The sequence below is a fragment of the Apostichopus japonicus genome, chromosome 5 (genome assembly GCF_037975245.1).
Source record: "Apostichopus japonicus isolate 1M-3 chromosome 5, ASM3797524v1, whole genome shotgun sequence".
NCBI lineage: Eukaryota > Metazoa > Echinodermata > Holothuroidea > Aspidochirotida > Stichopodidae > Apostichopus > Apostichopus japonicus.
The window spans coordinates 7,121,004-7,133,495 of NC_092565.1; the positions used below are offsets into that span (position 1 = coordinate 7,121,004).

A 12,492-nucleotide genomic window follows, 5' to 3' on the forward strand; every position below is an offset into this window, starting at 1 on the left:
CGATATTTTCACCAGAGAACTTATTTGTATTCTTTACTAAATTGTAACCCACGGATCGGGTACAAAATCCCACACACCCCTTCTTCACACCCCTTCTTCCCACCCCCCCTCCTAACCCTCACCTTCTGAGAATTCTACTCTAGATACAGAGTAGTATGCTATTAGCTGGTTCCTCTTTAAGCAAGATAATCACTTTAAATCCAGGAAATGAGTATTGTTTTTAGATGGAATTACAAGCTATAAGATTGTCATCATTTGTATACACTTAATTCAAATATTCCGCGCTGTTGCTATAGTTACTAATGTCCTACATTGGTTCACAATAGGACATATTGTATAGGATCAATGCTCTTCACATCTTATAACAAAGAGCCTATCAACTGTACATAATACCCTGTAGATAATATCTTGTAGAAACAGACTTTTCTTGTACCAACAGATGAGAAAAAGAGAATTAAGCAACACTAATTTGACCACCAATCATACGGCTCGCTGGTACTGTAGGGCCTATTTCCTATGAATAGTGCCACAAACTTCCACAAACTGTTACAAGGGGATATAGATTTTCATGTAGCACATCACATATAATTCTCACAGTTAGGCAATGAGGATATGAAGGATAAAAGAGGGATATATATATATCCAAATAAAATATATATCCATGAAGGAAATACATGCATTCCATTCATATATCCTTTACAAACAAGAACACTTACTACGGATATTTGCGAGCCAAGGTGTGCGTCGATCTCAAAGATGAATACACATTTTGATAGTTAAAATATGATGAAACATGACTCATCATATCAAAACAAACTTTACAGGATATTTTATTAATAACTAAATTAATTTTGCTAGTTTTGTTCATAATAGCAAACCTTTGAAGTTTTTGCCCAGTTTCTTCCTGTTACAATTGTTTTTGGAGACCTAAGGTAACACAGACAAGGTTTACCCGACATGCAGTACATCATCGTTCGTGTAACCACGCCTACATGGCCACCCCCATACTGTGGGCAAGCCAAGATACACTATGGCTTGAAGGCCCCATCCTGCATTCTATTAAGTACAAGAGGATTTGGGCTCACTACCAGTACCACCACCATCCACGACACGTCCACACCAGGACCACATCACCACCACCTACACACAGGACCAAATCCACACCCACAACCAGACCAGAACCAAATCAGCTTGTGTGTGTCGTAATGATCTACATGGGGCTTTAAGTTTGACTAAGCTGCCCCTCTGGGTTGGTTACCAGTGCTTTTGCAGATAACTACCCCAGGAACTGCTCCAGCCAATCCATGCCCACTCCCACCCGCCCCCCAAACCCCCATCTTCAAAGTAACTATTTTGGTAAACGAAGAGCAACACTCTTTACAATTACTAAACTGATAAACTGACGACAATTCCGACTGATCTGGCTGTCTATCTGGCTGATAAACTAGAAGATACTCAATCTCATACATTTGGTAATTGGGGCGATTACTCTGTTCCATGAAAATACACCTGTCAGTAGTGTCAACATACCCTCCAGACGTCATAGCAAGTAATGATTTTTTTACAAAATTCTTTATTATACCGAGGGCTAACAAAGACGGTGGGATTGGGGCAAGATAAACAGATCTGGACTGTTCAAATGCACTGTTAGCTCTCTCGCTTCGGGGCTCTACGCCTGGGAAAAAACTTACACCAAGCATCGGTAAAAATTGTACAAAGTAAAACAAATTGTTTCTCTTTCCCATAAAAAATATTACTGTGGATGAATGATATACTATCTATGTTTACAGATGCCTCGGGCTTATGAAGTTTTGCCAGTTTGCAAATGATTGGGAAATTTTGAGATTTGTTCCTTCCATCCCCCACCCCCCCCCCCCCTTTCTCTCTCTACAGTGGTTAATGGGTGCCATCGTCCCATTTATACTTCCAAGAATAGTGTTGTTCCTCTTGAAAAGTATCATACTTACAGTCTTACACTGGAAAACTGCCCCTTTCTTATTCATCTTTAATTTTGGCGCTAATTTAAGAATAATTTATTGGTTTCATTTGCATCTTATTTTGTCCTGCAGTTTCATGGACATTACATTTCAAATTATCCAGCAACCAAACAACAGATAACTGCAGATTATATCGAGACCAAATTTATGTAGGTTAACTAAAACTTAAGTTCGAGCGCTTTGTAAAATGACCTTTTTGAAATTGGTCATCAAATTTGATAAACCGAGCAACCAATTATTACAACTGATCAAAATGCATACATCCCCCTAGACATTTCCACCGAGTAAAGCAATAATAAGAAAAGTGTAATTAAATGAATCATACACAAACATCCAAATATTTGAACACTATAAAATCTTTTTAGATTTCTGTCACTCAATTTGTTGAGCACTCAGATGAAGTCAGAACTTAGAAACTTTCAATTTTTTTAATCAGTCTCATTATTTGAAATGTAATTAATTTAAAAGTCAGTGCTATTAAACTGTACTGTTACAAATGTCTGAGTATGAAAATTACTAAAATGAATTCACTGAAAACAACACAAACACAATAACAAGCCCCCCCCCAAAAAACTGCATGAACCATTTTCTGGTAGGAGTGATTGTGAAATTGAATCTAAATATATTCCATAAATAAATTCATATTCTGACTTAGAAGGAATGGGGTATTTGGATTGCAATCCATATTTCTCTGTGTAACGGGCCAGTCAACCAATTGTACTTTTTTTCTCTTCCATGACTGACCTCCAATCAGATCTTACGATAAATGAATAACGACCTTCCTGACACAGTAAAACCCACCAAAATTCAAGTATGATTTAGTGACCAGCAAAAAGGGCTTTACGGAAAGATTTACAATGTGACAGAAAGATGTAAGCCTGCCGCAAATTTTTATGATAGTCACAACATTTAGACAGTAAATTGTCAAACGTTAGTCGTTTATACAAATCTTGACTCTTGGAGTTGACTAACTGAAGGAGTTGGGAAATTTGTTACTGCTGTTGCTGGGTACGGTAAGAGAGAGGGAGAGAGAGCAATTTTAAGAATTTGTCTAATTTTTATAATTTTGAGTTGATTTTGATTCATGTTTTGATGCTACTTAATGCTAAAATTCCATCAAAATGTTGTTAATTAATTTCACTTATTAAGTCTCTTTTTGAATAAGTTTTCAAAGTAAAAAGCAAAATATTTTATTTCACTTACGGTACATGGACGCATGAGAATACGTTATTCTTTATCCAAATTTGTCCCCCTCATTGACCCTGGGGCTGTATCCCAACATGACCTCCTTTCTCATTTGCCCTGTGTACATGCAATGCGAGGGGGAGGGGGGGGTTGTCAGATATTAACATGTTATGACAGCAAATGCAACAACCTTGCAAGTTTGTGGACCTTGTATCTTTTGTCAACAAGAAGAGACATTTAATACATATATTTTATTATATCTTAGACTTTAATTAGATGCATGAAGACAAATTTCGCTCCACCGAAATTATTCCCGCTTTATCATGTTTATTTCTCACCTGATCAATATGGTTTGCACAGGGTCCGCAAGTCCCCCCATCTTGGGCGGCATTGTAGGCGAAACATCCGTCCACACTCTGGGCCTGCTCCCACTTGAGCTTTTTTAACATCCTGTGGTCCTCCCAGGAACAGAGTCTCCATCCATTGCCACACAAATGGCTAGCATTATAAATATGTCCCGACCATGCCCCTTCACAAGCAGATAACCAGTTTTCTGTGATGAGATTTTCTGTCGAACCGTCAGCGCATCCTACGAAAATGAGAAATTTTGAAGGTTCAATAATTTTTGCTGTGCAGTAAAACTTTTCTTTACATTTCATTTTGTTTGCTTTTCCAGAATAATAAAACTCAATATATTTTTTAACAATAAAAAATTCATATAATTGTGTCAGTTGCTTAAAATCCTTGCCAGCAGATATTTACATCAGAGTAGTATAATGACTATCAAAAATATCATTAATCACAATAATAATAATAATAAATAACATTTATATAGCGCCTAATGCAAAAAGTGTCTAAACCCTTGACAAAGGAAAATTGGAATATTATTATAGGGTATATATATATATATAAATATATATATATATATATATATATGTATATATATATATATATATGGACAAAAACATTTGAAACACAGAAATACCAATGCTAAAAGTTTTAATACCAATTTTTGTAGGTTAGGTAGATTGAAGTGCACTGGTAGAGATGGGACAGGTCAGAGGCAATGAGTGAAGTAATTCAAACAATTTTGGTAAAATATCACTGTCCAAAAAAAGGTTGCTGAAATCAAAAATTGGAAAAAGAGAGAGAAAAAAGTATGTCTAATTAGCTGATTATTTCATTCAATTTTATTTTATTCTAATCTATTCTTATCTTAAATGACACCTTTGAAATGTGATAGTGTTAAAGTGGGATTTTAGAATTATATTTTCATTTTTTTCCTCAAATTTTTGGGTTAATTACATTTGTTGATTATTGGACTGAAACAACTAACTTCCAAATAATAAAATAAACATAGTATCCACCTTCTGATGATAATTTATTTAGAGTTGATATTTGAATCCAGCTCTCAGTACTGTTTTAATATGAAATTATGACAGGCTGAAATTGTCCTGTCTAGCATTCAGGATTTCCATTTCCATTAAAGCATTTTGAGAGAAGTATCATAATGTTATCTTTCAATTGTGCCATAATTCTGGTTTTGAATACTTTTATAATTTAGTACTATAATGATAATAATTCACAAAACCAGGAACAAGCAAATGACTGTAAACACATTCATCTCTTTAACAGGGGTGGGGGGGGGGAGGGGGAGGAGAGTGGGTTATTATGTGCAATCAATTGATGGCTTTAATAAAAAAGTCAGAAATTCCAAGATCAAGACAAAATATGGTTCAGTATACCACAAATCTTCAAAAAGCCAGGACACAAGAAAAATCAATACTATTTCCAAAAAGAAACGACACCACATAACATATAACACTATTTTTATATTCTTGATGGCCATTTTTTTCCCCCTCATATTTTCGTTACTGCAGCAAACAAGTAACTTCCTACGGAATTTGCTCGTAACCGATACGTCCTAGACATATTTCTGGCTGTATATGCACCGGTTGGAAATATTGAGCGATAAACCTGACAAGTACCCCCACACGGTAGGTGTCCTCCACGTATTTGACAAAATCGACAGGTGTGGATCTGAAATTGACTCAAAGCCTTCAAAACCTATCAAAATTATGGACTTAGGATTATACTTTTATCAAGTAAAAATAACTGGAAACTTTGACGGAAACCATACAAGTTATTGTTTTGTTCCCTTCTACGCCCTTTGCTTGGAACATTTTTCCATTTTCTTTTCATTTTTTATAAATGGTACGGAAGGAGTTTTTTTTTTAATCAGTAATCCTACTGTTTCAAAAGATGAGGTTGATATTTCATACTTTCGAAATGAGTTTAAAGTTAGTCTGCGGTGAGACATTGAAATTTAGAGCGTTTTTTTTTAAAGAAAAGTCGGTCTCAGCCGAAAAGGCGGAGAAGCCTGATACAGGTTCATCTAGTTTCATAGCTGCATGCAAGATCTTGAAAGGAACTTTAAACTTTGTCTCTTTCAGTCCTCAGTGTTGTTTGTTTGTTTTTTTTGCTTATTAAACTTAATTTATTCATGATAATTAACTGATACGATCATGTCTGGTTTATTGTCGATGAACAATATTAAATCAATCCGCAATTAACTATTTTATAATTACATTTTATTTTGATGTTACAGGAAATTTGACATTTATCCGACTTGAAAAAAAGAGACTTTCAGTCAAGTCTGACACAAATTGTTCTACTAATTTCCCCCAAATTTTGATCGCCTTTGAAAATTTTCAATGCAATTAATTAAATTTCAATGCCATTCAAAATGTTCTCATTTTTAATATTCGAAAAGAATTAACGTAACATACATTGTACAAATCCGAACAAGAACATTTAATTAACATGTAATTTACTGTACCATTAATAGGACTACAAGTTTTATGTCCTTTTATAAGTATGCAAAGTATCTATGCAAAGTGTATGTAAATTTGACTCAGCGGGGGCCTTAAAATATGCTATCAAATTAATATGTGTAGCCTTAATTAATGTGTGAAAAGTGTACAAAACTCAGAGTAATTAACATTCATAAGAAACTTTTATTGAGGTGTTTTTGACATCTGTTAGAACAATATGCCATAAAACCTACGTACCGTAGACAACAAAACTATAATTTGAGCAGATTTTGTTACAAAATACACCACAGCTGAAGGCACAGTATCAGGCAAGAAAGAAAACAGTTGTCGCTCGCTCTATAAATAAGAAGCGTCCTTCACTGTTGCAGGAAGCCTTCCCTTCCACAGGAAGTTCTACAAATTTATTAGTCCTTTTTGATCAGTCTCATGGGTGGAAACAAATTGACTGGTAAATCCGCAATACCAGAGGGAGAAATTCGGCCTCTTTTAAAAGGACAACAAAAAAATTGATTGGAGGGATCTCGGTTAAAAAAGAAGCTATTGTTATCAGATGGTAGAAAAGGAAAGTTGCAAAATAATTTGTAACCGCTACTCCTTTCTGATGCTAATAGGAGAGTCAACTCCAATTTGAGTCAGACACACAGAGGGGTTTAATAGGGTATCACAAAGGGGCTTACAGAGTTACACAAATGACTTTTTAAGAAATTTCTAAAGGTAGTCAAGACTTTAAACAAGTCTGGGAACAGTGCACTTGGGTACCACATCCAGCAATTTATGTTAAATGCAAATGGAAGCAAGCTGAAAAATTGTTAGACATAATTTCTAACACTATTTTCCAGAACATCCTTAGGGTCCCATTACGCAGATCTTGCCTATATAAAAGCCCTTACTAGATACCCCACTTTTTCCATAAAAAGTAATGAGCCATTGGTCGGGTAGTTCAGGTAGGGTACCCCAGTTTTTACAGAAAAAGTGGGGTATCTAGGCGGGTATTCTTATAGGCAAGATATGTGTAATGAAAGTGTTTCTAAACAAATATGACAAGGGTTGAAAGAGGGATAAATTTGTCTCTTTTAAAAGGACAATTACCTTGGCAAAAAAACCCCCTCAAAACAACGTGTTATTTAAGAAGGAACACAGGAAGCTGTGGTTGTAGGGAAGAAAGTTAAACACTAGAGATGATTAAATTGTATTCCGTGACATTAAGTACTTTGAAGTAGGCAGCAAAATTACAAACTTGTGGTTAACATTGAACTTTAGCTGACCACTTTTAGTCTTATTCTAGCATATTTGGGAGGTAGAGTAGAAGGGAAACACATATGACCCTTTTCAGCCTGAAAAGGTTCAGCCAGATGCCAAAGCTTTTACACATTTGGTTAGTGCATGCATAGCATCTTTTATGACACATACAGTCACAATTACAAAACTTGTAAGTACTACAAACTTTGTCAAAAGTACACAATAATCACCAACACACAGTTAAAATCCATCCTGAAAAGGACAAGCAAGATTAAGTGGCAAATTTGGCTGATTGTAATGTAATAGCTCAGTTTGTAGCCAATTAAACTGTAAGTTTCTCTCCATGACACAAAAAGCAACGAAATTCTTTTCTCATTCAGTTTGAAGGAGTGCTTGATGACTTAATAGATTTGGGACAATACTGTCCTCGTTATCAGCCTACGGTCTGTCTCTCTCTCTCTACAATTGTGGCCCTGGCATGGGACCGTGGCGTCAGTGCGACAATAGGTGCTTAAAAAATAAAGGTGCAAATCTCTCAAGAATTAGTTCCCGCCAAGGAAAACTACTCTTTTTTTCCTTCTTCTTCAAAACTCTCCCCGAGGACAGGAATCTCTGTTTGGGGGTTGGGAGTGTAGCATTGACCAATCAGGTTGTTGCTTAATGGCCTACTGGGAGATACTAGAACCAGAAGATGCTCCCAAGCTATTGACAGAGATGAGCTTGGTGAACAAATTTTAATGAAAAGAAGAATACATTTTAAAAAAGAAGAAGGGGAAGAAGAAATACAAATAATGGCTAAGGGCCCTTGTTGATGGGAGTCAAGATACTATATACTTTCACGCTGGACTATTGAACTTGGGAGGAGTTTATTCCTCTCCCCTCTATTCAGGGTTTGTTGATAAAACAGAAACCCCCCCAAGGAAAAAAATAAAATGAAGGGCGTGCAGAGATTATGTTATGGGATTACAATGGGCAGAAAGCTGGCATCTTTACAATTGATGCAACAACATAAAATCTTCAAATGTGCTGAAAAACAGAGCATTGTCCTTAGTAACTATTATTGATTGTTCAAAGTTGCGTTGGTGTATTTTCTGTTCATTGTCGTATATGTATACATGTGTGAATGCGTGTGTGTGCTTCCAACACAGGTACTGGAGATTTCAGAAACTCTACGGAAAGGTGAAAATATATGGTCACCACATTCCGTCGAATCAGAAAAGGTCAGACGAAACAATAGAAGAATAATAGGAATAATTACACATATGGGGTTAAATGAGAATTCCTTCAAAGCTTTAAATTATCTCCAGATCTTTAGTCACAATTAATACTGCAGTAAAACAGAAAGATATTTCCATAAACTAATACTTTTTTCTGTCTTAAATCTGCTATGTATGTATGTATTTTAGATCCTCCTGCAAGCAGGAACTTGCGAAGACACCATCATTGGCTTATCAAAGCCGCAAGCTGACCGAAGTCAGTCTCGTAGATTCATAACTAATAATTAACGTCCATGATTATGAATTGTCAACAACTCTGTAACTGGACTACATACATTAATCTTGGAGTGACTCAAACTCGGGACCTTATGATTGAAAGGCACCGGTAACCGGTGTAAGTATAAGTGTATAAGTATATAAGTGTATAAGTGTAAGTGTAAGTATAAGTGTAAGTATAATATAAAAATACAATATACAATAAAATTTTGTCTATTACTCTTTTATATTTCTCTAGCCAAATACTTACAATAAATTTTGTCTGAGATTTGTATTTTGGTAAAATAATGTACAGGTTGGGGATTTTGTACTTTGAAGAGTTTTAATAAACAATGAACAAAGTTGGCGAAGCCTGGCAGTTCATTGGATTTCAATAAGGATATATATACTATATATACCCATGAACCTTGAACAAGGATATATTACTATATATACCCATGTACCTTCACATTTCCTCGATATGACGACGACAATTAGACGTCGTGCTCCCCTACGTTACATTTTCTTGGTTTTTGATTGAAACCAAAAATGGATACACATGTGAGTTCACAAAGTATTTTAATGTCCCATCACAATAATCCCCTTCACCAGAGGGCTTGATTGTTGTGGTATCATTGTTCTATAAATGGTTGGGGTTTTTTCTTTTGCTGATGAGGTAAAGTAGAGCCTCTCTCGCACTCTCTCCCTTTGAACTGTAAAAAGCATTTAAGCAATTGACTGATCTGAAACGCTTACGGATAAAAAAAAGAAAAAGAAAAAAAAAGAAGCAATTCAATCTATTTGTAAAGATCTAGGGGGAGAGCCCGAAGCGGTAAACGACTCAATTACTACCAACAGTCAAAAGTAGGACAAAGAATGTAATAGAGTCCTTAATAAAGTAAGAGAAGAGTAGTAGGAAAGATACTTATAGCAATCAGACCACAAGAGTTTTGATCAATGGTTACTGCTATGGTTAGGCCCACTTTATAATTTCAGAGTGAAACAGTTTCAAATTTAGAGCATGCATTTGTAACAGTTACATGGAGACCAATTGCATACACCTATCAAATGCAGATTGTTGTTATTTTACACAGTAATTGTCAAAACAAAATTACACGAATTGAAGTCTTACGGATTTTGTCTCCTTCCCAGCTTTCCACTCTAGTAGCTCTTCCTCCCCTACCCTACTGACCCGGGCCTCTCACACGCCACAGCGAGTAATTTATTTGGTGTCCCCTAGCAAAACTTGCTACATAAATGCAAATTTAATGGTCAAATTTGATGATTACACAACGTGCTGCAAGCAAAAGATGTCCACCGCAGCGTTTTGTACACATTGAAAGTTTGAAACCTAATTTAAATTTCTAGATGCTATCCAAAACAATTAAACGATTAGTTATAAAACTTCTGATTTTCTGTACAAAATGTAAATTTGGCAGTTTCTCCTGCCATGTAAACCACAAGTTCCAAGAAGAACTTCACTGTAATAATTGTTTTAAACAAATTTGTAAATTTGCGATGTATTTCATTCTGCAAGTGTTTTGAGGTGCACAGTGTCATAAATTTTACTTTCCAGTTATTTTTATTATATCGTCATTAATTAATATTATACAGTATATTAAATTTTATTAATGTAAATAACATTTTTCGCTAGGTTTTGTTCAAACTTCTAAAGAAAATGACACATTAATGCATACTAATATATTTTGGGATCTGTGGATTTAAGAAAATGGTTGCCAAAGTTTGTATTCAATAATTTTAAGAATAGAAATTCAAATTTCAAGATTATTAGTTTTTCCATCCTTTGTTTTTGATTATTGAGAATTCGATTAAAAATTGTTCCTCTTTTTCATCCTTCTCAAGTATTAATATAAAACAATTAAAATTTCCAAATCACAAGACTATAATCTCTAATTCCTTGAAATTCAGAACTCTAACAATTCCCCTTCCTTCTTTAAATAAAATCAATATTTTCACAAAATGAGAAACTTCCAGACTTATGAAAAATGAATCCCACATTAGTCATTCTTACCAGGACCTACAGGAAACAATTACCGGGAGATGAAAGACAATTAAGCATCTTGAGATCCAACACATCAAAGACATTTCATTCAACGAGAATGCATCCTCTCAGTGAAAGATCTTCTTGGACCACCCATTGTCATAGAGTTAAATCACAAATGATGGAACAGCATATATATACATAGTGAATACAGATGATTGCAGAAGAGTTATGTTAGCCATTCAGTTAATGTAAAATATGGAGGCATGCATAGATCACTTTTCACATTGGGGTTGTGATCTTCAAAACCAAATGACTTAAAAACACAAACATGTCTCTGTTTGTTTATTGGCATTTTAGTCCATTTAATTGTTTTGGTTTGTTTGAGAGATCCAATGCTATTCAGAGAGCTGCTGTGTGTTTTTACAAGAACATGGTCCAAACTAGAGCTACTTAATTAACTTTGCTATAATACGATGAGTTGAATATCGAGACTCATATATCACAACCAGGGACCTTCCCCTCCCCCCCCCCTTGCCGACACTGGAGAGGCAGAAGGGGTAGCTTTGACCACAGTCAATAATTTTTTCAGTGCTCAATGATGTTCACATGGACAGACGTGGTGTACGTCGTCGCCAAAGAAAGAAATTGCAAACTTATTGTAGAATAGCCCGACGCGTGGTTTCACCAAAATCAAATGTGTTCAAATTATTCCCAAGCGCAAATCTTTTATGAAAACTAGTTACATCATTGTAGGGTTAGCAAGTGCTTAGCCGCCTTATTTTTTTGGGGGGGGGTTGGGAAAGGTGGGGGGATGCAAAAGATGGCTGTCAGCCCTTGGGAGAAATTTATAAAGAGGATGTGGAGGGGTTCTCCTCCCAATTTGAGCAATGTTTGTTAGGGTAAGGAGGGATTAGATGCAAAATAATGCTATATTTATTAAATCATTTCCACTGTTTGAATTTGTGTGAAATGTTGGCAGCATATACGACTTCGAGCGCATGTGTTTAATATAAAGATGTAAGCCATTTGGAAGAAAGTGTGTAAAAGTTTGGCTGCAGTGTTGGGTGTTGGGTAAACCCACTAGTGCAGTTTATATATATATATATGCAAAGTTGATCTTGAAGATAATATACACACATCAAGATCAAATCTTCTCTTCTCTTTCTTGGAATCTGGATCAATTTATGAGAATCTGACATAGAAATGAAATGTACAACCAGGGAGTTGTTGTGGAACAACTCCCTGGTACAACACCGTGGTGGGATTGACATGGTTGTCACAGGGCCTAATCCAGATTCAATAATATTCTTTTGATTCTGTTAATATTTTTTTAATTTGGATATATACGTCCCTCAAGTCTCTTGCAAGCAAGTCTGTCATTTTAATTGGTAAGTGTAACTGATATGAGACCAAATTTTGTAAAAAGAGTTTTATTTTTGTGAAAAAAATGTTATTCCCCCAGAACATCTATCATTAAAATGTTATCTTGTTTCAATTACACAATTGCACAACCATTCCACAGAATGAAATGGTCATGTCAAGGATCAGAAACCACCATTACATTACAGTGTAGTGATAAACATTTTATGAGCAATTTCAGTTTCATCTTAGAAGCACCGGCAGCTATCAGGGAAACAAACAGTTGTTTTACTTTATTGCTGTGTGAATATACTGCCAGATTTTAATATTCTGTAAAAGATTAAAGACAAATTTTGAGCATTCTGCATTGCTAAAATCATTTGGGAGTTGTGTAGGATGCA

General features: G+C 35.4%; 1 protein-coding gene across 3 annotated transcripts in view; it reads right to left on the reverse strand.

Annotated features, from left to right (window-relative positions):
- Window positions 1-12,492, reverse strand: part of LOC139967459 (uncharacterized) — a 69,047-nt gene that overhangs the window by 39,934 nt on the left and 16,621 nt on the right. For all 3 annotated transcript variants that reach the window (XM_071971306.1, XM_071971305.1, XM_071971307.1), the window contains one exon: window positions 3,521-3,771. In XM_071971306.1, coding sequence (XP_071827407.1) covers window positions 3,521-3,771 — 251 coding nt within the window. The remainder of the gene's footprint in view (window positions 1-3,520; window positions 3,772-12,492) is intronic.